Source organism: Poecilia mexicana, unplaced genomic scaffold, assembly GCF_051168715.1.
Source record: "Poecilia mexicana isolate PSO_F unplaced genomic scaffold, ASM5116871v1 scaffold_3, whole genome shotgun sequence".
In the NCBI taxonomy this organism is placed as follows: Eukaryota; Metazoa; Chordata; class Actinopteri; order Cyprinodontiformes; family Poeciliidae; genus Poecilia; species Poecilia mexicana.
In genome coordinates this window covers 22,347,280-22,372,153 of record NW_028263372.1, presented here as the reverse complement: position 1 = coordinate 22,372,153, position 24,874 = coordinate 22,347,280, and the positions used below count along the sequence as shown (strand labels likewise).

At 39.7% G+C, this 24,874-nt stretch overlaps 2 protein-coding genes across 3 annotated transcripts; both read left to right on the top strand.

The window, feature by feature from the left end:
* The first annotated feature begins 3,371 nt into the window (after positions 1 to 3,371).
* Positions 3,372 to 10,945, top strand: LOC106924104 (fibulin-7). The gene is made up of 8 exons (XM_014997638.2): positions 3,372 to 3,627; positions 6,234 to 6,393; positions 6,484 to 6,654; positions 7,161 to 7,286; positions 7,920 to 8,096; positions 8,175 to 8,312; positions 8,732 to 8,867; positions 9,309 to 10,945. The coding sequence occupies exons 1-8, from the start codon at positions 3,559 to 3,561 to the stop codon at positions 9,670 to 9,672; spliced, it is 1,341 nt and encodes a 446-aa protein (XP_014853124.1). The 5' UTR covers positions 3,372 to 3,558; the 3' UTR covers positions 9,673 to 10,945.
* A 933-nt stretch (positions 10,946 to 11,878) lies between these two features.
* On the top strand, positions 11,879 to 23,697 carry kif7 (kinesin family member 7). Of its 2 annotated transcripts, XM_088004329.1 has the most exons (21): positions 11,879 to 12,027; positions 12,726 to 12,761; positions 13,342 to 13,718; positions 13,891 to 14,088; positions 14,177 to 14,576; positions 14,660 to 15,007; positions 15,831 to 16,023; positions 16,107 to 16,262; positions 16,404 to 16,562; positions 17,063 to 17,202; positions 17,805 to 17,911; positions 18,248 to 18,388; positions 18,460 to 18,665; positions 18,774 to 18,971; positions 19,332 to 19,457; positions 19,554 to 19,730; positions 19,811 to 20,026; positions 20,172 to 20,378; positions 21,238 to 21,436; positions 22,465 to 22,626; positions 23,066 to 23,697. In XM_088004329.1, exons 3-21 carry the CDS (start codon positions 13,388 to 13,390, stop codon positions 23,443 to 23,445), a joined length of 4,044 nt encoding a protein of 1,347 aa, XP_087860455.1. In that variant the 5' UTR covers positions 11,879 to 12,027; positions 12,726 to 12,761; positions 13,342 to 13,387; the 3' UTR covers positions 23,446 to 23,697. The 2 variants fall into 2 exon arrangements, with proteins under 2 accessions (XP_087860455.1, XP_014853125.2); XM_014997639.2 differs by lacking the exon at positions 12,726 to 12,761 and having other exon boundaries at positions 11,880 to 12,027.
* The last annotated feature ends 1,177 nt before the right edge of the window (positions 23,698 to 24,874 follow it).

Below are 24,874 nucleotides of genomic sequence, written 5' to 3'. Positions count from 1 at the left end.
CGCAGTGGGCATGACCCGGCTCCTCAGCCTATTGTGCTGGGCAACAACCTGAGAAAACTCCTTCACCCCGAGTCCTGAAAGAAACAAAAACTAATTCTGATTTACTATTGTTTACTCTTCTACTGCTGTTGCTGCAGCAATAAAATGCAAATGGCTCGTCTAAGTGTGTGGCTGGAGGATAGCTTTTGACAAGTCTGTCTCTCAAAGTTCACTAGACTCAGCAAATCATGCAACTCCATTTATCTGTATAGAGGATTCGATTTAGAGCATTTAGCACTGTCAGATGTTAGTAACTATCACGTCTTTAAATATGCTTTAAATCTTGATTCCAACATGTTAAATGCAAAATGTTACCCACTTCCTATATGCCCAAACATATACACATAGAAAGTTTTGCACTCTGAGTTGGAGTGTCACTGCTCTGACATTGAAAGCGTGTTTACCATCGGTGTCAGAAAGCCGCACATCTGGTGTCTCCGCCAGAGTTCGGCTGGTCCAGCTCAACGTTGCCAGCAGAAACAAATTGAGGAGCAGATCCAAGCTTCTGGGAGTTACTTCGGAGCCCATGATGAACTCCCACCAAATCCTTGGCTGTGGCAGCACTTGTCTGGCTCTCAGTTATCCTGCCTCCCTGCTCCTCTCCTCCTCCTCGTCTGCAGCCAGTCACATGTCCTCACACCGGCTGGAGTAATGCACTTTTCAAAGTTTTCATGGGACTTCATTCAGTTGATAAAGTTGTTCAATTTACAGTTTCTAACCTTTTAAATGTTGCTTCTTTGTAAAAACCTAACAGCAAATCTTAGAGAATGAATAAATAAACACTTTTCAATAAAACGTGTAAGCTGTTTAACTCCATAAATTAAGTGTGTTTGAAAACATAATATTTTGCTCTGACTTGATTGTTTTATGTATTTGTTTCTTATCCATATTTTAGGTTTTGATGACGTGAAGCACATTTTCAATTCTGACTGATTTGTTAAATAAAATGCAGATAAAAAGAAAATTGAATTTGTCCTCTAATAAATCAATAATCTAATAATGTTATGCTAGCCTTCTTTAAAATAATCTTATCTATGTTTTATAATTCCAAAAAGATGACAGCAATTAAATTTAAGCAAACTAGAACAGCACATTCAATAATTTTTAACAAAAAATATAAAATATATATGAAATAATTGTATTTCTAAATTAATTAACTTAAATAACTTAGGTTAACAATTTTAAATGGCTTGAGGTCGAGTTGCTCATCAAAGGTTTAGTATATTATTGTGATTAATCTTAGATCTTCTTTGATAGACTGATGTTTGCCTGCAACACAAATCCCTGGAACTGAACTTTTATTTTGAAAGTGCAGGTAACAGAGATTGTTTTTAGATTCAGTGCTTCAGCATCGGAGCGTATTATATATAGGAGATAACTTAAAATGAAATCAAATGAAGTCGAATTGGGGTAAGTTCTCTCCACACACCCTTTTCTCCACATCTCCTATTGTAAAAGACATTAATCGCGATCTAAGCTTTGTGCTCTGATCTAATCGCGATCTAAGCGTTGTGCTCTGATTCACAGTCTGAGGACGGCTGCAGAGCGGCACCACAGGCTCGTGTCTCTCTCTGTGGGCTGCTTGCTTTGAGGATCCGGTTTCCATCGTTGTCATGTTCTCCTTTATCTCTTTCAGTTTGGTTTCAGCAAGGATCTGTCATACAACAGTCGGTTCAAATCCCCATCTGGGGTCAGTGAGAAGAGCCCACCTGCTGAGACGATTTCTCAGGTCAATCCAGCAACCAAAGGAGTTATTAATGGTTGATCCCATAACTGGTATTCAAAATCACAGCAGTACAACATTAAACTCATGCTAAAAGAGTACAGAGGTTCTGTCTTCATACTTTTTTGTAGTTATTTGACTGATTTCAATTCTCAAAGACATTTTGTCGCTTCAATTTAATTTCATGTCTGCGTGCACTAACACATTCCTTTTTACTGTTTCATATTTGACATTAGCTTCAAAACATACAGACCATCAGGATAAGTATTTTTTAAAAAACAACAATTCTTTCTTGCCACATCTTTCTCAGGAGGAAGGATTGCTGCAAAGAAAACAACTCAATGCAATGTTCTTTAGTAGATAACGTTTACCAGCTGGATTATAAACTGAATTTGCATTGTGCTACACAAGGATTGAAAAATACTTTATTTCATTTAGCTTAAATATGACTGGCAAATAGCTTCATTTGCTCATATATTTGTGTATAACTGGGCCTGGATTTGATGTGTTTGTCAGAGAAAGTGTCTTGATTTTACATTTACTCTAAATTACTGCTGACTAATTTGATCGTTTGTACCTTGCGACAGACAGGAGAACTGTTACTGTTTTCCCCACACATATTACTATTTTAAAATTTAACCAAATAAAGAAGTCAGTTGATGGAAGGATGTGCCAACAATTGCTGAAGGTCTCATTTTAAATCCTATTAAATAATTATTATTTGGGTGGTTTGATGTGAAATAGGGGGTGGGGGGGAAGCTATTGGAACAGTTGTGGTGTTAAACAGAGGTGTACATTAAAGTTTTACTTTGGCATGTACTGTCATCAAAGTATCGTCACATTTTGCTGACAGTTCCATTGTTATTTCAGCAGGACAAAGATGGAGTTCCTTCTGCATGACTTCAAAAATAAAACATAAACGCCTGACTGGACAGAACTGGTTCCTACTGAAAATGTATGACACATCATGGACAGGAAAAATCGAACGACTACCCCCAGGTCTTCTGGGCAGCTAAATCTCTCTCTATATGTATATATATGCAAAAAGATATGCCCTGCTTATTAACAGTGGAAGAACAGCTGGTGCTGTAGAAAACCTGGGACAACATGCAGCTTATCATAAATATTTTAAAAAGAAATCCTGAAGTTGATGTCTTCAGCCTGGGGTCTTCTCTACATTTTAAGGGTTGGATCAAAAGTCAGTAACAATGACTTTGAAATGCAAAAATGTATCCAAAGATGATAAACACACATTTGATCATTACAAATAAAGAATGCAAAAATAAACTTGTCTGATTTTTCTTTTGTTTGTCGTATATTTTTCACTTTCTTCTTCCCACTGTTTCTCCTTTCCTTTCAGCTGGGATCTGCTACAACCTTCAACAGACTCATGTAGGTAAAAGCATCATCTTCCTTAAGAGTTCATAAAAATGATGCATAAATGGTTTGAACCGGTGAATGCAGAGGGCAGGGATGCATGTACAGTATGCACACATGCTCCTGCAGAGGGCACAGCTTCTCTACGGGTTCACATACATTTAAGCTGCTTGCATAGAGAGGAAGTGCTCTCCAAGTTAAGCGAAGGGATAATAACATGGTCACATTTTTCCTCCAAAACTCTTTCCCCTGATTGGTTGCTGTAAAGTAAACCCAGCATTCCACACCATTTAGCTACGGCAGCTTTTCCACTCAGGACTATTTCCTCACCTGACGTTCCTGCTCCCTCTCAGGGGAGCTCAGTTCAAGTTCACTCTACTGATAGCTTCCAACACACCAAAGGACCGCGTACTGGAAACATGTTTGCATCAGCTGTGAATCTCATTGCTTTGGTATATGTGTGCTCTCTCCATCCTGCGTTTGGACAGGTAAGAATCTCTACAGAAAAAATGTTTCTGACTAATGTGCAGATTGTGTCGAAGTTGAAGTTCAGTTTAAATAGTTTCAGTCTCTCATAATAACATTTGCTATTAAGGGTTAACTTCTCACAAATTCCTTTATGCTCTGAGGTACTCATGAGTATGATCATGAAAGTCCTCGCTGTACTAAAGAGAGAAAAGCTTCTTTTCCCTCTGCTTTGCACGCAAGCTTCAGGAACAACATGCCACAGTCCGCCAGGGCTGAAATCACGACCGTATCTGTGCTGTGCTTCACTGCAAGGCTGCAAAACATTTCCAGGAAGCTCAGTGTGTCTGTGAATGACTCTCTTCACTTCATTACATCTATAACTGTACCTTCGTGTGCAGTATTTGTTTGCGTTCTCCTGAGATGTGGTCAGCACGAGCAGGTTTATAAATAGATGTAAGAACATGAGTATGATCATTTGGGTCCTTGAAGCAGTATACTGTATGTACCCATATGCTGCTTATTTTGATTTGATTTGTTTAGATTTTTACTGTAATTCTGTGCTGACTGTGGAAACATTAGTGAATTAACAGGAAGCCATGTAAAATCCTGTCAGGCGCGAGCAGAAAGAGGCCTTTGAGAGCAACGCTGTGAACACCAGCCTCCATCTCCGCCAGATGACTGAAGTCTTTCCAAACCTCCGTTGAGTCTGTTTTTCGACAAATATTTGCGTTTCTTGCATAACCTCTGCCGGACGAAAACACTAATTGGTTGTGCAAAAACATGCAGGAGAGGCTGGGCAGGTGGGGGAACGGTAGAGATGAATGAATGAGTGTAATGAAGGGAAACGTGTAACCTAAAAACAAGAATCTAGCCCTCCTTTCCCTCTACATCCACTACCATGTAGTGATTTAACAGAGGGAAGGCAGCAAGAGTCCAGACTGAACCCAATTGGTTTTGTTTTAAATCTGCTTTTCAATGAAAGTAACATACATTTAACTCTGGAAAAAAATTAAGAGACCACTGCACTAAACCCCATTGAAAACCTCCTAGTTTTTCCAACAAATACTGATTTCTGAACTATTCCTGAGTTAAAACATTAGCATCGTGGTTTCTAAATGAATGTGAACTTGTTTTCTTTGTATTATTTGAGGTCTGAAAGCTCTGCATTGTTTTCGCTACTTTCTGCTAATACTAAATTTTTGCTTGTAATTTCAGAGGCATGTTGTCAGTAGTTCATAGAATAAAAGAACAATGTGCATTTTACTCAAACATATACCTATAAAAAGTAAAATCTGAGAAACTGATCATTTTAAGTGGTCTCTTAATTTTTTCCAGTGTTGTATATGTATGTAATGTTATGACTTTTACACAGAACATTTAATCTAAAACCAAAATTCATGTTGCACATAGGGTTTGTGACTAAACATCAGCTTTCTAATGAGGAAACTTCTGCTTGTACCTTAAGCGACGACTCTTGAAGTATATACTTTTCAAAGTATTTATATCTTTGAATTTTACCAACATCTTTGTCCCATTACAGCCACAATCTTTGGAGCATTTTGTTGGGATTTTGTTCATAAAAGTAGTGCACAACAAGTGAAGATAGATCTGACATGCATTTGTATTCACACCACCAATCCTTCTTCCCCAGCCTGTCCATGAGGGTTTCTTTTAAATCCCAAAATAAAATATTTATGATTTGATGTAAACTCTTTCATTGTAAGGAATAAATAAGTTTTATTCCAGGGTCACCCTATGTTTAGTTCCACTTATATTCTCACCAGCACTAAAAGTAACCCCACAGCATGATGCTACAACTACTATGTTTAGCACCTTGCGTGTTGACCAAAAGGTTTTGGTCTCTTCTGATCAGAGCACCTTCTTCCAGTGTTTGCTTGTGGAAAAAGTTGCAAATAAAACCTAGAATTTGTTTCATTCAACAAAATTCTGAACTCTATTTTCTAATTCGGCGATTTCTCGAAGCTTGTTGTGGTGAAAGGAACATTTCCATCCACTTTGCCTTTTTGCACTACTTTGTGTTGAACTGTTACATAAAACCATACTGAAATGCTTTGAAGTTTGCAACAGTCAAAATGCAAAAAAATAGTGGCTATGAATGTTTTTCCAAAGTACTGTATGATCCACACATGGTCATCTAAATAGCACAAATCTTCATTTTATGCATATGTTTGTGGCCATACGCTGAAGCTCTTTGCCATCTGGAAGATAAAATGTTTATGGCTTTAAGTTGATTTATATGTAAGATTTGTTATTTAATAGATCTAGAAAAAGTTATCTTGCTGGCTCATCGGTCAGTGACAGCAGTGGCTTGCGGTCTCTCACTTCAGAAGATCTTTCTCTGTAGCTAAATATTTATTTTCAACAGACCCCAGAAGGAGTAATTGCTGCAATGGAATAGAAATAAATTAAGGAAACCAGCGTTTCCTTTGAAGAACATTTCAGAAGAACTTTCTGTAATTTTAAACATTTGTAGTGCAAGCTTTTGAAGACTTTAGATCACAACATGCAACCAATAGATCCTGAGGTTTTAGGGTATATTGCAATCTTACTGAAAATTTGCAACACTGCCGTTCTGAACTTTGCTTACTGCTCCGCTTTGTGCCAGGACTGTCCAAATAGGCAGGAAATCCAAGGTATGCTGAAGCAGGTGCAGAAGCTTTTGTCGGCCCATGAAGCCTCCTGTTTGCAAAGTCTGCGCAACCTGAGGAAGAAAATAAATTTACTGCAGAGCGGTACAGGGAAGCAGACAGCAAAATCTACAAACAGTAAGCTTGAAATGTAGATAGATGAATTTGAGCAAAAGTGAATTTTAATTTTACGTTGCCGTTTTTGTTTAATGTCTGTATTTTTGCAAGGTACTTGTCCGAAACTCGATGCACCCATTAATGGGAGGAAACTTGGCAAATCCCATGGTGTCGGCCATGAGGTCCACTTTCTGTGTGACCCCGGGTATGAGATTGTGGGATCAGAAAGCAGAGTTTGTCAAGAAAGCCTCACCTGGACTGGCCAGCAGCCGACATGTCGAGGTTTGAGTCGAGTCCTGTGCCCTCCAAGCCGAGACATTTCTCTCCTTTCTTCCTCTTTTCTCTCAAACAATCACTTTACTCTCTCATCACTTTTCCTATCTGGCTTTCATTTTGACACTGTTTCAGCAGAAATGCTACGGTTTTCCACATACAGGTGCATTTTGAATGCGCTCTGTGATCACATTTCTTTTTTCCATATGTTGGTTGTTGTCCAGAGAAAGTCTGACATGGGATATTCCATTCCAGCCTCTTTGTCCCTCCTGACAGCTTCCTGACTTTGAGATAACAGCTCACAGGCTTTTTGATCAAACATGTATTTTCTTACAAATTGGCAACTCCAAACATTAGTCTTCTTTTGCCCTATTATTTTCTCATATTTGATCATCCATATGTTGCGATGTCCTGGTGGCTCGAGGATCAGGGTTATCAAGTTGCACATGTCACGTGAGCTGCAGCGTTCAAAAGTACCAGCGGTGCGTAACCTCGTCTCTGTCTTCCTCCCTCAGACTTCAATGAGTGCGCATCGTCTCCCTGCCTGAACGGTGGGACGTGCGTGGATGAGGTGAACCAGTTTTCTTGTGTCTGTGCCAAAGGCTGGGCTGGAGAGACCTGTCAAAGCCCTGTGCCGACATGTGAGTTTAAAGCACAACATGCCCGAGCTGCGCATGTGTGGGATTAGTACTTTTCGTTTGCCAGTTCACCTTCAGAACAAGGTAGTAAAACATTAAGATTTTGCTCTTGAAATGAATAAATGAATGTGCAGCACACGTAAATGCAGTTTAAATGTGACTAATTAAATTGTCTACATCAAAATCTGTCCAAAAGACACAAGTTTCTTCAAATGTTTCAGTTTTACAACCAACACAGACGTCTTTCATTTGCGACAAATCTCCAACAGTATGTTTGGTAAACACTATTTCTCTCATACTTAAAGACCTCTTGGGTCACTGAACCAAAAATGCTATTTTTCTGCACACATCTGAGAGGTGAGCCAAGCAGAGGCATCTCCAGCACTCCCACTTCAAATGTGCAACGTCTATACACTTCTGAGCATAAAAGGAAAAAAAGAGGAATCAAAACAGCGTTCCGGGAATTGATCGAAATACTTCACTTCTTTGTCGTTGGGAGCTCTGACTGATCTGTCTGTCCCATTGTGTCAGACTGAAAAAATGGAGTTGACACAGAGCACCGTTAAAGAAAAACTGCATCAAACTGAAAGCCTTTTCTGCGTCTGACCACCACTTCTCATCCCTCCTCTCCTTCAGTCTTCATCACCACAACAAATACTTCTGCTGGCTCCACTCTGGCGGCTTCCACCTTACCAGCTGCCACAACTGGGGCGTACGTTCGTCCATCACGCTGCACTATAGTGCAGGGGACCACCCACTGCACCTGTGAGCCAGGATACACCATCTCTGGCAGAGACAGCTACAGCTGCACAGGTACGCTCCATAGTTAGTCGAACTCTAACTACAAATGCCTGTTTGGGGTGTCTGATGTGTGTCCATTGTGCATTGCAGATATAGATGAATGTGAGCTCTTCCATAATGGACCAGCAGGAAAACTGTGTTTGCATAAGTGTGTTAACACCCCTGGAGGTTATCGCTGCTCCTGTCCTGCTGGGTATAATGTGACTCGTGACGGACGCAGCTGTAAAGGTGAAGAGACGCTAAGGGAGTTTGGAGACCAGCTTACTACATCCGTGTCATAGAAAATGAAGTTGAAACATCTAAAAATGTGTTTTAAAGATACAGGACAAGCAAACTGAGGCAAAAAAAAAAAAACACAAAAAAGTGACAGTGTTATGAAAGAAGTGGGTGCAGCCTGGATGTAAAAGGAAACAAGGAAAAGGAAAATAACACGCTATTAAAGATTTTATGTTTTTAAACTGTGCCAGTACCTGAAGACTACCTCCTGTATTTAAGCTAACCCTTTTAGAGTCAAGAATATGTGTTTTTATGATTATAAACTAAAAAAGATACATGTGGTTTTATTAGCATCTTTTCTTCTCAGTTCGAACAGCATTAAAGTGTTCTCTTTAATCACTGAAACTCCTGGCCCTTTTTCTTTCTCACAGATATTGATGAGTGCGCTACCAGGCAGAACAACTGCACAAACGACCAGATGTGTGTTAACACATACGGTGGCTTCCAGTGTGTTCGGGTGGACTGCCCCAAAATCCCTCATGCAACATATGTCAAAACATCACCCATGTGAGAAAAACCTTGAACACTGTCTCTAAAAATCAAGTAAAAGTCGGTCTATTTCTATTTAGTTTCAACACAAAATAAGGAAAATAAAAAATTCAGCGCATATAGTCCTGATAGACAAATAAAGGGTCTGATCCCAGAAACCAAAGCTCCTGTTGTCTTTAATGCACTTTGGGGAGGCATAGCTCAGACACTTTAAATTAACGTTAAACTGTGTTAATAATGCATATATTCACAAACACTTAAATTATTAAAAAATTGATTTAAATATTTTACTATAACAGTTTTATTGTCATAAGCATTTCTTCTCTGAAGACGATGCTCAGTCTAATGTGATGCAACGATGGATGGATGAGAGCCTAAGTTAACTCTGACAGCAATGAAAGGAAAATACGATATTTAACGTAGAAAACAAACTTTAAATTCTCCCTTGTTCTCTTCCAGGCGTTGTGAACGTACCCCCTGCCCTTTGGACAACAAAGCCTGCTCTCAGACCCCAACCTCCTTTTCCTACCATTACCTCGCTGTTGTGTCCAACCTGTCCGCCCCGCGCGTCATGTTCAGGGTCTCGGCCCTGCGTCAATTGGGCGACACGCTTCGCTTCACCTTACTCGGGGGGCGGCAAGCACGCCGCCACTTCACAGTCCAGCGCTCAGACCGTCAGACGGGTCAGCTGATGCTGGTGAGCCCCGTCCAGGGCCCCACCACTCTGGAGGCGGAGGTGGAGATGAGCGAGCTGGAGAGACGGGTCCAGCTGGGAAGGTACATCACCAAAATCACCATGTTTGTTTCCCAGTATGAATTCTAAAAAAAAAAAAACAGTGAAATTAATATTTCACGAAGATCGAGAAGATTGTAAGTTATACAGAAAACCAGCATAAACAAGACATAATTAAACTGCCAGTCCTGAATAAAACTGCCAAGCATGCTGTGACGATATGGCTGATGAATACATGATGAGTGAACATTGCATAACTATTATTTTGCTGCTTTTTATTCTGGTTTGGAGACTTGTGTGGTAGAACTTCATATTTATGCCTCGGTGCAATTATTAAATGTCACGAAAACAATTTAAAGTCTGGCCTTTCATTTGTAAAACTTCTTCAAAAAAAGAAAAACATGTTTGTTGAAATCTGTAAATACACTGAAAATAAAGTGAAACATGCTGCAAAAACCAAGGAATGCATTGGAAGACCTGATAAATGTGAGCTGTGGTTGTTAAAAACCATGAAGTCTGACAGGACAGAGCAAACACTGTTTAGAGCAGGGGCAGCTGAAATTAAGCTGCTGAAAAGGGCTTCTGTGATTAAAGTGCAAGTATAAATTTAACTTTAGAAAAGGCAAAACAAGTAAATGTTCCACGGACCCCAAATGCACCATCTGTGTGATTGTTTCCCTGTCTTTTTTAATGGAAGATAAAGTACCTTCCAAAAGTATTCATAAAGCTTTAACATGGTCACATAACAGCCACAAACTTTAATTTATGATGTTAGTTATTAAATCTGACAGGGAAGCTGCATAATGTAGTGGTAAAGTGGTGCATGAACACAGTGCAGAATCTGATGTGGCCTGAAACCATTTTTCGAAGAAGCTGTCATGATCTACATGTGTTTTGGTTTTCATTTGTGTTTATGTGTTGATGATGATTTCTTTAGTGCTATGCTCATTCAGTTTTGCCATATTACAGCTAATTTCTTTGTGGGCACTAGAATGATGCTGCTGTATAAGGTCATTCTTTTGTATTTTCTTAGTTTAGCTAGGTGTTCTGTTCTTTGTACGTTGGATTTTGTTCTCCTATAATAAGACTTTTATTCTTTACCTCCTCGATTTGCAGTTTCTTTGAGTTTAACTCTCTTGTGTTTATTAGTCTGTCCCTCAGTTTACCTGCATGCATTCTGCCCCAGCTGGTCCTCATCGTCTCTGATTCTCTGGTTCTGTGTTATTCTCCTTAGTATATGAGCTCACTGGTTCTCACTGTTCATCTATGGATTGTTCTGTTCATTATGCATTGCCTTGACCTGCTCTCCCAGTGTTATTTTCTGTAAGTTTTCATTATTTTATTAAAGCATCCTGTTTTGTCACAGTGTCTCTCTGCATTTGAGTACTTTATAAACAGAAGGATGACAGAAGCAGCAGCCAGAGGTCAGCAGAGATCCACAGCTCAGGTGGAAGAATATTGAGAATACAAATAATAATGGACTCCACTGTGGCATAGAAGAACGCCATGTCCTGGTTGCAGTTTTCAAGCACAGGACAGCAAAAAATTAAGGTTCTCTCTTTGGATAAATCAAACTAAGCTATTTTGCCAAAAGCCAGAAATTATATTTGTGTTATTATCACAAGTATCATTAGTAATATGAGTTTATTGTCCAATAAAGTGTTAGTTACCATCCATATACCCCAAAAAAATCCCACTCATCTACATCTCACATTTTCTATATTTTACTTCTGCATTGTTTCTTTCCTGATTAAATAATTTCTACACAAACTAAAACTGCCTCCCACAACCATCTATTTTTATTCCTTCAGCTCCAAAACCTGTTCTCTGAAATGGACAGCAATAAATGTATAATAATGAGTGATTACAGAAATTAATATCCCGATCTGAACACTGTCATCAGAAAACATTACACTTACCTTGGCTTACCATTGGAAGTGATATTTGGTTTGTTAGTTGGCTTATTATGCAACACTGCCCCCTAATGTTCAGAGCTCAGACGTGACGACGTGCCTGTAATGACTAAATCTAACTCAGTTCTCTTCAAATATTCCAAACAGATGTATATATTTTTTCTTACTATGATGAGAAATAAATCATGTTATTATGGTTCAAGGAACTGGTATAAAACACCAGGATTTTCTTTTTGGGATCATTTTCACTAGTGTCTAGGTTGTAGTAGTAAACCTGATTTCCTACCTGCTGGTTGGTGATTCCTGCATCCACTATAGGGATAGTGAGTCTGTTTTCTGTATCTCCGCCTCTAGCACTGCAAAGTGGAGGTTGTAATTCCTGCTTTCAGCTCCATTATGACGATGAGCTACTAACCCAACATTACTGCTGGGCTCCTCCCATTGACTGGCCCCCAACTTCCATTCTCCTAAAAAAAGGAGAAGAAACTCCAGTGTTATCCTGAATCCATGTTCCAACTTTTCCTACCCCGAAGTAAGTTGTGTTAAATGTTATTTCCAACACTAACTTATAAAAAACAGAGCATGCGGTGTAAACTTACCCCTATGAACTTAAACAGAGTTAACATCGGAGTTAGAGTGACTTTATCCAGCTTCTTCTTCTGCAGGGAAGGATTGTTTTTAAACGGCTAACTTTAGCTTAGCTCTGAAGATGTTGTTGAGAACAAGCACTCGTGTAATTTTTTTCTATGTACTTTTGTATTTAACTAAATATAAAAAGCTAGCGACCTTTAAGTTTGTTTTTGTTACTTTTATATTTACTTACGGAGTTTAGTCTGTTACAAACAATGGCGAGCTAACTGTTTCGCTGCTAACAGAGCAGCGCTGCTACTCCGCTGGGTTGAAAATAACAAGTTTAATGCGGATTATTGCTTTATAATTAACGTACTTGAAGGAATATATTGTAGCGCACACACTTAACATCTTATTTTCATAAAAAAAAAAGTATGATAGCAGTTTCTTGAATAATTTCAGACGGGAAATAAATACGAAGATGTCCCACTGTAGAGATTTAAAAATGACTTTTCTTGTCACTTTATCAAAGTGTTGCTGGAAAACGATTTATTTCAGTAATTACATTTTACGATTTACTAATAATCATGTGCTTAAAATACACAACTTAATTTGATGTTGTTTCCATCCAAACCAAAAATATTTTGGAAAATGATACAGTTTCCAGATACGTCTTGATACCATAAAACCAAGTCGGTAAGTCTACCATTATAATGTTATTTGTTTCATTGCTCTATTTTTGTGCAGCATATATGCATTTGCATCAGATTTTAATTAACTTCAGCAAACCCATAAAACTGATATTCCTAGATTTGTAGCTGTTTCAAATATTTTAAATGCAATTATTGTGAGCTATGTACTGACGTTTCTAGAAATATCAAATGTATCAACTGACATTTGATTGTGTCAGTTAATACATATATAACCATTATTATGAATTAATTTAGTAAAAATAATTATTGTCACTCTTTTATGGGTTTCACTGTAATTATTGTGATAAGCAGTTCTCTTCTTTAACATAGTTGTGCTTTTCTTTTCTTTTAAAAAGTAATCTCTTTCTAAAAGTAACTTTCTAACTTTAGCAAAAGTCATCAATTCTTCCATTAAACTTGTTATATTTTTGCTATAAATTGATTTTTAACATGTGGAAGCTTGAATTAAAATATTTCAAGCTGATTATCAAAAAGAGTAAATATTAGTGTCTAACATTCAACAATCAGATGACATTAGATAAGTTGAAAACCATTCTCAGTTGATTTTTCTGCTTTTTCCAAAGATGACAAGTACATAACGTTGCTGCGCGGAGGAGGAGGAGAGACAAAATGTCTCCCAAAGTCCCTGCCGGCCAAGGCAGAGGGGACTATTCTGCTGTCCAAGTTGCAGTTCGAGTTCGTCCGCTGCTTCCCAAAGAGCTCCTGTACTGCCATGAGAGCTGCATCACCGTGGACCCTGAGCTGAACCGCGTCACCCTGGGTCATGATCGCCACTTTGTTTGTGACTTCCTGTTTGAAGAGACTTGCTGTCAGGAGGAGGTTTATTCTGCCTCCGTCCAGCCGCTCATAGATGCATTCTTTCAAGGTTTCAACGCCACAGTGTTTGCCTATGGCCAGACAGGCTCAGGCAAGACTTACACCATCGGAGAAGCTAATATTAGTAAGTTTTTCTTTTTTTCTCTCGTTGTAGTACGTTTCTTTAAAATATCATAGTACTATTGCTGTAGCTTCTTTCTCATTGCAGTGCTTGAGCCCAATAAATGTCCTTCCTTTCTGCATTCAGCTTACAAATTTGATACCATGCAGTCCTGAAAACCTACGCTCATGTTTAGGTTCCTTCAGAGACGAGGAGCAGGGCATCATCCCCAGGGCTGTTGCTGATGTTTTCAAGCTGCTCGACGAAAACGACCTCACAGACTTCTCTGTACGAGTTTCCTACTTGGAGGTCTACAAAGAAGAGTTCAAGGACTTACTGGAGGTGAAGACGGCCAGCAAGGACATCCATATCCGGGAGGACAAAGGGAACATTGGTATGGTTCACCTTACTGATTTTTATGGCGCAAAATAAATGCAATGTAGTATTTGCTACTGTAAACTTTATGTCACGTTGCTTTCCAGTGTTGTGTGGGGTAAAGGAGAGTGAAGTAGAAGGTCTTGACGAGGTGTTGAGCTTGCTGGAGTCAGGAAACACAGCCAGACACACCGGAGCAACCCAGATGAATCCAAACTCCAGCAGGTCTCACACCATTTTCACCTTGCATATGGATCAGCGTCGTGGAAACACTCGGCTTTATGCGACCGCTGGAAGCACTGGACCGCAAGTGTTGTCTTCCAAGTTCCACTTTGTTGACTTGGCTGGGTCAGAGCGGATCTTGAGGACCGGTAACACTGGAGAGAGACTGAAAGAAAGCATCCAAATCAACAGTGGCCTTCTGGCTCTGGGTAACGTCATTGGTGCCCTCGGTGACCCAAAGAGGAAAGGCTCTCATATACCATACAGAGACTCTAAAATCACAAGGTATGTTTGTTTAGGTGATATTTTCCTTGAGAAAAATGTTCTTACATGACAGGTCTTATAAACTGCATTTTTGTTTCAACTAGGATACTAAAAGACTCGCTTGGAGGAAATTCGAAAACACTGATGATTGCCTGCATCAGCCCGTCATCCTCAGACTTCGACGAGAGTCTGAACACGCTGAACTACGCAACGAGGGCCAGAAACATTCAAAACCGAGCCACGGTCAACTGCAAGCACGAACCGGATCGTGTGGAAGGACTGGAGCAGCAGATCAAAGCCCTTCGAAGGGCTCTGGAGAACCGTCAGCGCTCCGAGACACGAATCATTGCTCACGCCGATCCAAACAGGAGGCCTAGAGTCGGAGAAGCAGAGATCAGCAGGCTGCAAGCACAAAGCGCTCACTACAGGACTTGCACAGACACCGCTTACAGGTCCAAGCACATCTACTGAAGGAGTTAACCTGAAATTGTGATTATAAAACCATTGGTTGTTGGCTCACACTGCAAAAACACAAAATCTTAGCAAGTATTTTGGCCTTGGTTCTTGTGCAAATATCTTAGTACGCTTGAAGTAAGTTAAAAAACCACCTTAAAAGTAACTTCTCAGAAATATATAGGAGCTTGTATTATATACATAATTCCTTAATATTGATTTAAAAAAAGTAATAGTACCACTTTGAGAGTTTTACACTTAAAACAAGATATTTTCCCATGTTATAAGTATCAAAAATCGGATAGTGGAATTAGTACTTTTTCAGCAATGTTGTTACTTAAAACAAACTCCTGTGCCTTGCTGAAAATTTACTTGATATTTGCACTTTAAACTTGACCAAAAATATTTGGTAAGATTTTTGTTTTTGTTTTTGCAGTGTAAGAATTTGCAAAGATTGAGATCAGAGACCAATTCCTTTGTACTTTTTCCCACATTGACAGGACAGTCGTGGTTTATAAAACCAAACCATTGAAGGTATTGTTTAATTAAAAAAATATATACATGACAATAAAATTACAGCTTCTGCTGTTACAGTTTATGCTATGCAATTTTTAAATCCCTATTGAATCCAGATGAACAAAAACGTGAAAGAGAGTGAGTTAATTGGTGTCGATGTGTTTTTTCTTCTGGTCCACTGATCAATTTCTACTTGAATCAATTTGTTGTTTTGTCAGGTGTGAAATTTGTCTTTAATCGTATTGATTTCAGCCCATTTACCAATTTGGACGACTTGTATTGATCTGTTCTGTTGGTGTGCGACAGGTTGCTTGGGGAGCTTCAGAGCGAGGGGACTTTAACCGCAGAGCAGAGACTGAGGGTGAAGGAGTGGCTGTGCTCGGTGGAGGAGGAGCGGAGCGGACTCACAACCGCCTCCGGACCAGACAGCGGCATCGAGAACAGCTCCACCGAGGACAGCGTCGCGTTGAGAAGAGCCAGGCCTTCCATCAGGAATCGGGTCCGTTTCTTTCAGATGCATTTTAGTCACAGATCGCTGACTTGTGGGCAGTTCACCGATTTGTCTAACAACTCCTCTCACAGGACACGGAAGCTGTGGAGGAGAGCTGGGACGATGATCAGGACAACGAGAAAGAAGAGAGTGTTGTTCGTCTTCAGTCGGAAATCCAACGGCTGGAGAAGGAAAACACCGATTTCTTAGCAGCACTGGAGGACGCTATGGAGCAATACAAGCAGCAGGTTAGATACACTTTAAATGTGATGCTCCTTTTTTTTCTAATAGAGCAGCATTCGCAGAAATAACTAAATTCTCCTCTAACTTATTCCCCCAAGATGGCGCATAAGATCATATTTACAGGATTTTCTTTTCTTGTCTATCAGAGTGACAAGCTGCAGGAGCAGCAGGACCTGATAACGGAGCTGCAGTACCAGCTGTCCACTCTGGGGCTGATGGGCATGGGGCTCAACTTGAGATTTAGACCACACACCGCCCCCATGGGCTCCATGCAGCATGGGCAGAATGGAAGCACATGCAGACAGGTGACAAACTTTTCCCACTTAGAGAAAATCTTTTATTGTTTTTAATTTGGCTGCAAACTTGGACAAAATCATCATTTTTGCAGACATACACCAAATCAGATCTTCCACAATATTTAGAAAAGTTTACTTATGGATCACTCTGACTATTTTAATGTGCAAAACTACAACTTAGTTGAAGCTGCATTTCCACACTGCATAATCCCAATGAAGGCATTTCCATCAAACAACATGAAAGGACATTTAAGCTCCTTTAAGATTGATTTGTCTTGTTGCCAACCCAAATATTACAAACCAATCTCCCATAATCACCAGATTTATGGCTTTGGAGATAATGTTGATGACCCCAAAAAATTAAGAAAAAACTTTTTTAGTAGGAATGTTGATCCCGGCATTAACAAAATGAAGTCACGGCACAAGTTTGGGTTTTCTAAAGTCTTGTTTAGTGCTTCAAATTAGTTCATGTTTGGTCTTTAACAGTTTTCTGTGTGTATTATCAACAGGTGAGCTTGATGGGTCATCTTGGACAGGTTCCTGATCAGGATGGGAAACTTTATGAGGACCAAGAGATCCCAGGAGGAGCAGAGACCTGCTACCGGGAACAAGAGGCCAGTCATCCAAACATCAGCCAGGAGAAATGCAGGTCAGTCATGACGCTCCTCCAGTGCAGCGTCATCATGTACAAGTACAAGCAAATATATTTTACTTTACACATTTTATGTTTACTTCAGTGTCTTACAGGGTAAACTATCATTTGATGCATGTTAAATTGACATGCTTTTGTCTTTGATTTGTCACATCATACTTTGATATTTACATTTCACCTGTCTGTATTTTTGCTTTTGACATTTGTCTGAGTGACTTAGATATCAATCAAAACAGGGAGATTTTACAAGCTGCTTGATCTCTATGAAACCTTAAATTAAACGTGGAATGGATCCTTTGGTTCTTAAATCTGCTCCAAAATGGTAAACTGAATTTTGGGGGGATTTTTGCATTGATAATAAACGCGCCAAAGTTCACAAGCTGTTCTTTAAAAGATGCTGCATTCCTTGTTTGACTAGATTTTGAACTAGAGCTGATCTGACTTTGTTGCTAAAAAACAACAACTAAGAAGCCCTGTATTCTAGCAGTCATAAGTCATTTTCTGCATTGTACGATTTCATGATTTTTGAGGCATCCAATGATGCGAATCATTGCGACAAGCGGATTAAAATGTGCACTTTAAACCGTTTGTTGCATCAGGCCGGTGAACCTGACCTGGACCAAGCGGGACTTGCTTTCAGGAGGACTGAAGGCTCCGTCTTCTCAGGCTGAGCCCGATCAGCACCCATGTTTAGCCCGAAAAGCATGTAAGTCTAAACCCTGAAAATCAAAGTGGTGACATTTCAAAGAGTTTTAATTAATTTTCACCTGGAGGGCAGGAGTTTTCAGAGAGTGCTGATATGAGTGCAGATTTAATTTTACTCTTGATTATTTCTGAAATATATTATCTTTAAATTAATCTGTTTTTTTGGTTTTGATGATACATCATTGTAGAGTAGCATTAGTTTCTGATGATTACCAACAGATACAGGCTGCTGTGTCATTTTATTGTTTTAACATTTTTCTTCAAGGTTTGCAGGACTGAATATGAGTTATCTCAAAGTTTTGACCCGTTTAACCTCACATATGTTAAATCCGTGAAGCTAATTCCAGCAGTGGGGAAAGTCTCAGGAGCTTTGAGGGGATATCAGAGTGTGGACTTCTTCAGGCACAGCAGAAGATCAGGGAGCTGTCTGTCACCATCCGCATGAAGGAAGAACTCATCAAGGAACTGGTCAAAACAGGTAGATGTCCTGCACCTCCTGTGGAGTCCGTTCCTTTTATCGTTTACATCAGCTGACCGTCGTTCCTTTAGGGAAGGACGCTCAGGCCCTGAATAAGCAGTACAGCCACAAGATCTCGGCTCTGGAAAGTGAAGCTGTTCAGGCGCGTCAGGAGCTGCAGGAGGCTCAGCGTCAGCTGCAGGATCTGGAGAAACAAGAGAGAGAAATAAGCACAACAGACAAGAGCAGAGCGCAGGAATGTCGCAGGAAGATAGCTGCTGCTCAGAGCAGAGTTCAGGTTGGACTGATAATCTTCTCAATTTAAACGGACATGGGTTAATGTGACGCCTAAAGTGAAACCTTAAGCCAGGTTTTAAACGTTGTAATATTTCTGTTTGAATGTTAGGTGCTCAGTCAGCGGCAGAGGGATACGGCTCGCCTGGCCAACCTTCCTGTCCAGAGCGAGCGCCGCGTGTCGGAGCTGGAGAGGAGCGTCCAGTCCATGAAGCAGCAGCAGGAGCAGCTGCAGAGGCGCCTGCGCGAGGAGAGCCAGCAGAAACGCCGCCTGGAGACCGAAATGCAGCGAAGGACTCACAGAGTCAAGGTAGAGCTGAGCAACACGAGTTTTAAAGTACACCAAACACCTATAAGGTTAAATTTTCTAAAAAATGTGTCACTGTTAAATATTTGTCAGGGATTCACAGATTATGGTTTCAGTTAAGACTGATTCTTAAAATATAAAACAGAAAGCTATGAATACAAAGATTTCAGGCAGCTGGAACAATGACCCTTTTTTCAAGAGCTTTTCCAATCAAAACCAACTCCATAACACCTTAAAACAATGAAAAGAATCTAAAAGGAGCCTATGTCAATGAAATAAGGCAAGAAACATCTATTTACTGTGGAATGTTGCAGTTTTCCTCTATTTTTATCCCAATAAGCTACGATATTTTTGTTGTTACAGGAACTTGAGATAAAGAATGAGCAGCAGCAGAAGATCCTAAGAATAAAGACGGAGGAGATTGCAGCCTTCCAGAGACAGAGACGCAGTGGAAGTAATGGATCTGTGATTTCATTAGAAGAGCAACAGGTGAGACAAAAACCAGCCTGAAGCAATGATCATAGCTTCAAGTAGCTATGAAGAGTGATGATTGTCTAATTTTGTGTCTTGACCCTGCGAGGGCAGAAGATTGAGGAACAAAAGCGCTGGCTAGATGAGGAAATGGAGCGCGTTCTAGATCAGAGGAGGGCGCTGGAGGATCTGGAAGGAGAGCTGACGAAACGAGAGGAAATCCTGGCCAAGAAGGAAGCTTTGCTGCAGGAACGCAGCGGCCTGGAGACCAAGAGGCTCCGCTCCAGTCAGGTATCAACAAACACAAACGACTCCCGTTTACTCGCTCTGCCGGTTTATAATCAAGATTACCGTGTCAATGTTTTGTCCAGGCCTTGAGTAAGGATTTGGTGACACTTACTGGGCGCATCGAGACCCTGCAGCAGGAGCTAAGTGAGAGGAACGGCCTCCTTCGCAGCAGCAGCGCTCAGGACTCCCAACATATACGGCAAGAGATCTCGAACCTGCGGCACGAGAAAGACTCGCTGCTCAAGCAGCGCGTCGAGCTGGATGATAAACTGCGGAAGGGAAACCTGCTCTCACCCGAGGTCAGTTCATCCTTTAAGCCCAACCTTTGCTGTGAACGAGGCGTATTGAGCAATCGCACATCAACTGCGTCAACGGCATCATTAACCATCGCCGGAAGTTATTTCACATCATCATGCTCAGCTGTTTACTGGGTTTGGTTTTCAGGAGGAGCGGACTCTTTTCCAGCTGGACGAGGCGATTGAAGCATTGGACGCTGCCATTGAATACAAGAATGAGGCCATCACTCAGAGGCAGAGGCAGCTCAGGGCTTCTGCCAGCATGCTCTCCCAGTGGGAGATGAACCTCATGGCCAAGCTCAGCTATCTGTCCGCCTCCGAGACCAGAGCTCTGCTGTGCAAATACTTTGACAAGGTTTGTTAAAACTTCGCCATGTTCTTTACATGATGCACTGTATATGTGAGCTGTTAAAACTAATTAATTAATTGTACAAACATGCTCTAATTGAGCAGCTGAATGCTGAACCTATATCTGAAGTTGCCACATAAGTGCTCTGAACTACGGCTGCAACTAATGATTATTTTATTAATCAATTTTTCTGTAGATCTTTCTGAGAGTTAATGGGATAAAAATTGACACGTTCTGCAGGTGTTTTTGTTTAACCACGTAAGCCTTTGTTATACAATATTTTAAATACATTAAAAGATGGATTCAAACAATTCGGTTCATTTTTTTAAAATAAGAAATTAGCATTTTATTACCTAAAATTCAACAACACGCTTTACCGAACGCTTGATCATTTGTATTAAAGGATGCATCTGCAGCTAAAAAATACGTCTAACGTCAACATGTGAAAAGCTCAGCCCTTTTCTGCTTAACCCAACATCAATACAGTGCTTGGCTGATTTGTTGATTATTTTTATTTGGTATTATTATTGGCTTGCAAAAGGTTCTTAATAGGAGTTTTTTTTTTTTTTATACACAATTTGACCCAGGTGAAGTTAAAACTTTGCCACTTGAGAGTTCTGGGTAGAACATATTTACAGACAAAGAAGGTCTTTATATCTTAATTGCAAAATGTGTACATTTTAATAGTTTTTGCAGTTTTGGCTTAATTGCAGCTCTGCCTGTTTTATCATCTGTATATTCTATTTAATGATTAATCAGTTACTAAATTACGCGATGATTATTTTAACAATCAATTTATCATGATTAATCGGATTAATTGCTTCAGCCCTACTCTGAGCAGTATCGGTGTGTCTGCGTTGGGTAGGTGGTGTCTCTGCGTGAGGAGGAGCGAAAGCTGCAGCTGGCGCTGGCCGAGCTGGAGATGCAGCTGGACGAGCAGCAGCGGCTGGTGCAGTGGCTGGAAAACGCCCTCGACCGCACGCAGCTGGACACAGACCGGCGACTCACGCAGCAGCAGAAGGAACACGAGAGGAGCATGCAGCTGCTGCTGCAGCAGTGTCGAGGTAAGAGCCACACCCAGGGCTACAAAAACTATCATAAATCCTTCCGAACCGTCCACTCGCTAAGAGTGGAAATTATAATCACTCCTCTTGCTAAAAAACATTTTTTGAAAAACATTTTTAATTAAAAAAAACAAAAAAAAACACACTTTTGAGATGCAAAGCCTGTAAAATAAAGAAATAATTCAAATAGAACCTGTCTGACAGCGTGAAGTAGACAAAAAGGTCATAACACTCCCCAATCTAAAGACAATCCAAGAACAGATTAGGAATAAAGTCACTGACATCTTTCACTCTGGAAAAAGTGTGTTTGTGCCAAAAACACAAGTTTTTGATGATGACTTATCGAACTGATAAAATAGCACTTCAGAACATCATGCTGACAGTCTAACATGGTGGTGGCAGTGTGATGGTCTGGGACTTTGCTGCTGCTACTGAACCTGGATGTCTGTAACCATGAACTCTGAACTCGAACCAAAATGTCCTGCCATCAGATCCTGACTTTGGAGATTGAGCACATTTGAGTTATTCAACAGGACGATAATCTAAAGCACACCAACAAGTTCACCTCTGAAGCACTAAACAAAATGAGATTTTAGTTTCTCCTTGTTAAATGGAATTGAGGTGCTGCAGCATAATTTCAAACAAGCAATTTATCCTCCAAAGTTTGACTGAATTAAAGCATTTCTAGAAATCAGAGTGGACCAAAGTTTCTCCTCGATGATGTAAAAGATTCCTTTTATCACAAATGCCTGATGGGCGTTTTTGCCACCAGGCAAAGCATAGCCATGTATTAGATTTTGGAAAATTGTTTGTTCATACTGGGCGAGGTTGGCTTAAATAGTTTTCACTTAATACATAAAATCATCATTTGAAAACTTATAAAAAAAATATAAGGAAGCAAATCCAGTTTTGCCATTTTGGAAGTACATTTGAAATTCAAAGGTGAAACTAGAAATGTACTTACTGAAGTCTTTGTACGCTATGCTGTTATAGATAATAACTGTAAATCTTTATGTTTGGTCGTAAAGAACAAATGGACGAGGGCCTGGCAGGACGGCGGCGGCAGTACGAAGGACAGATCCATAATCTCACCAAGGAACTCAACCACTACAGGACAGCAAATCTGGAGCTCAGCAACAAACTGCGAGATCTCTTTGGTTCAGTCAGTCAGCCTAAAGAGCTTCCCAAAGGTAAAGTCTAAATATCAGGAATACAGTATGACACTAGTCCAAATGAAGGATTGCTGCTTTGGCTAGAAACACTTCACATGTTTCTCGGTACATTTCACAAAGGCAGTTTACTGGTGAAGCAACATTTCCAATGTAAACAATCATAAGCTTCTCGGTAAATTATGCAAACATTGAAGACAGTTTAGAGGTTCATAAAATAATGGAAATGAAAGTATTTTTAGGACAGATCACTTTGGTTGTGATCTTAGATTAGATGTTTGTTTTGGCCTCTGCAAATAACCCGTCTGGATTTACAGGTAATCTTTTAACTATCTTTGAACGATCTCTGTAACCAGATGAAGATAACTGCTCCAGATAAGCAGACTTTTAGCCCACAGTCTCTATTGCATGTGATGATTTTCTGCTCCTCCTAACGCTTTACCTTTGCACTGTCTTTCAGTCTTAGCCTCCGATGCCAAACCTACAAACCTGGGCAGCCGAAGCCCTGAGGACGGTGCTGGAGGCAGAGGTACGGGACCTCCTGACAAACCCAGCAGGTCCAGGGAGGAAATGAGAGAACTGGTGAACACCCCTCTTCCGTCCACGTGGAGGCGCTCTTCTCTCCCATCAGAGGAGCCTGCAGTCATGGAGGAACTGTGGGTTCAAGCAGCCGGAGACTCTGCTGTTAACCGTGTAGTTCAGACGGGGATGGGGACCTGGGGCCCGCAGACCTCCCTGCCTGCTGTTAAATCCCGCAGAGAGTCTCGTCGCTCCAGCCTCAACTACGCACAACAGCCATCAAGCAACGTGTTGATTGACGTACGGAAGAATCCTGTATGAGTCGAACTGAATCCACAGTGAAACTTTCCCTTTTGGTGGCTGAATTATGTTAAATTTGCTATTCTGTTTTTTTTTTAATCCTGTTTTGTATTATGTTTTCAAAGGAAATTCCACTGATTTTTCTGCAAAGCACTTTTTCTTAAAATAAAATTGTTCTCATGCTGATATTAAGTCTATGTACTTACCATGTTTATAGTTTTTTGACTTTTTTTAACATTGTAGTATTTTTTTATAAAAAAAACATTGAACACATCTTGGGCTCGCTTTATGTTTCTTACAGATTTTTTTTTAAAAGAAATATAGCCCTGTGTACATAGACAGTGGATATGAAAAGTCTCCAGATTTCTGTTAGGTTGTTATAACAGAAAAAATTAGTGGAGAATGAATCATTTTAAAACTTTTTTGTGACATTTATCCTGCACCAAAGCAATTTTATTAAGATAAATTTAATTGTCTTTGGTATTTAGAGATTTCAGTCAGACCTGGATGCCTTTTTTAAACAATTATTGATTACTTTCTTTAATGCTGTACATTTTTTTCTAAAACATTTTCCAGTCATATTGTTCTCATTTGTACATTTGTAACATCTTCAAACTATGACTCTAGCTGAAAGGATGCAAATTTCAGAAAAATCTTTCCAATACAGCTGAATTTTATTCACTGAAAATTAAATTATTTTTAATTAGGTAGATTTGAAATGAAGAACACTGAACAATGAAAGTGAATCAAAAGGTGAATCAGTTGTTTCAGTGTCTTCTGTTTGTTTTTTGCCTTTTTTTATTCATTTAAAGTAAGACAAAAAATAATTTGACCTAACAGAATAGCGTACAGTCAGAATACTGTTTTGTGCTAAACTAGTATCCAGACTAACCACTAGAGGGCAGTATAACAGTGCTGAGCTCTGATACGTCTTTGTTTTACTATTCTTCACACAGACAGGATTCCTAGTTTTCTCCTTTGTACCAATTAAATTCGTAGTCCTTTTTTATGTTTGGTATTTGATTAAAAAAATATATATATAATATAAAATATGTACTACGTGCAACCATATTTACTTCAAATCAGTGTTGACAGAAAGTATGCTGGGAAAAACAACACAAAACATGTAGTATTTTAAGGCGGCAACATCTGCAGCTTAAAATGAAGTTGGAGATATTATTTTAGCCAATCTATTTCCTCTGTGAAACTTTTTCCACATTATTATTATGTTACAGCCTTATTCAAAATAAAATTAATATCTTGTCCCAAAATCAGACATCGCTCTATGACGATGTGGAAAACAATTTAGAGATTTTGGGGACTAATTTAAGGAATAAATTTAGCAATACTTATTGTTGAAATAATCTTCCCTGAAAGCAATTTGTATAGATAAATTAAAGGCAGACAGACAGACTGATTATGTAGAGTCAATATAATTGGCTAATGTACA

Excerpts from the sequence above, each read along its gene's own strand:
- LOC106924104 (XM_014997638.2), top strand. The coding sequence starts at position 3,559 with ATGTTTGCATCAGCTGTGAATCTCATTGCTTTGGTATATGTGTGCTCT. Across the intron at positions 3,628-6,233 it reads TCCATCCTGCGTTTGGACAG|GACTGTCCAAATAGGCAGGA; the intron begins GTAAGAATCTCT and ends GCTTTGTGCCAG. Across the intron at positions 6,394-6,483 it reads GACAGCAAAATCTACAAACA|GTACTTGTCCGAAACTCGAT; the intron begins GTAAGCTTGAAA and ends TATTTTTGCAAG.
- kif7 (XM_088004329.1), top strand. The coding sequence starts at position 13,388 with ATGTCTCCCAAAGTCCCTGCCGGCCAAGGCAGAGGGGACTATTCTGCT. Across the intron at positions 20,027-20,171 it reads GAAACCTGCTCTCACCCGAG|GAGGAGCGGACTCTTTTCCA; the intron begins GTCAGTTCATCC and ends TTTGGTTTTCAG. Across the intron at positions 21,437-22,464 it reads GCTGCTGCAGCAGTGTCGAG|AACAAATGGACGAGGGCCTG; the intron begins GTAAGAGCCACA and ends TTGGTCGTAAAG.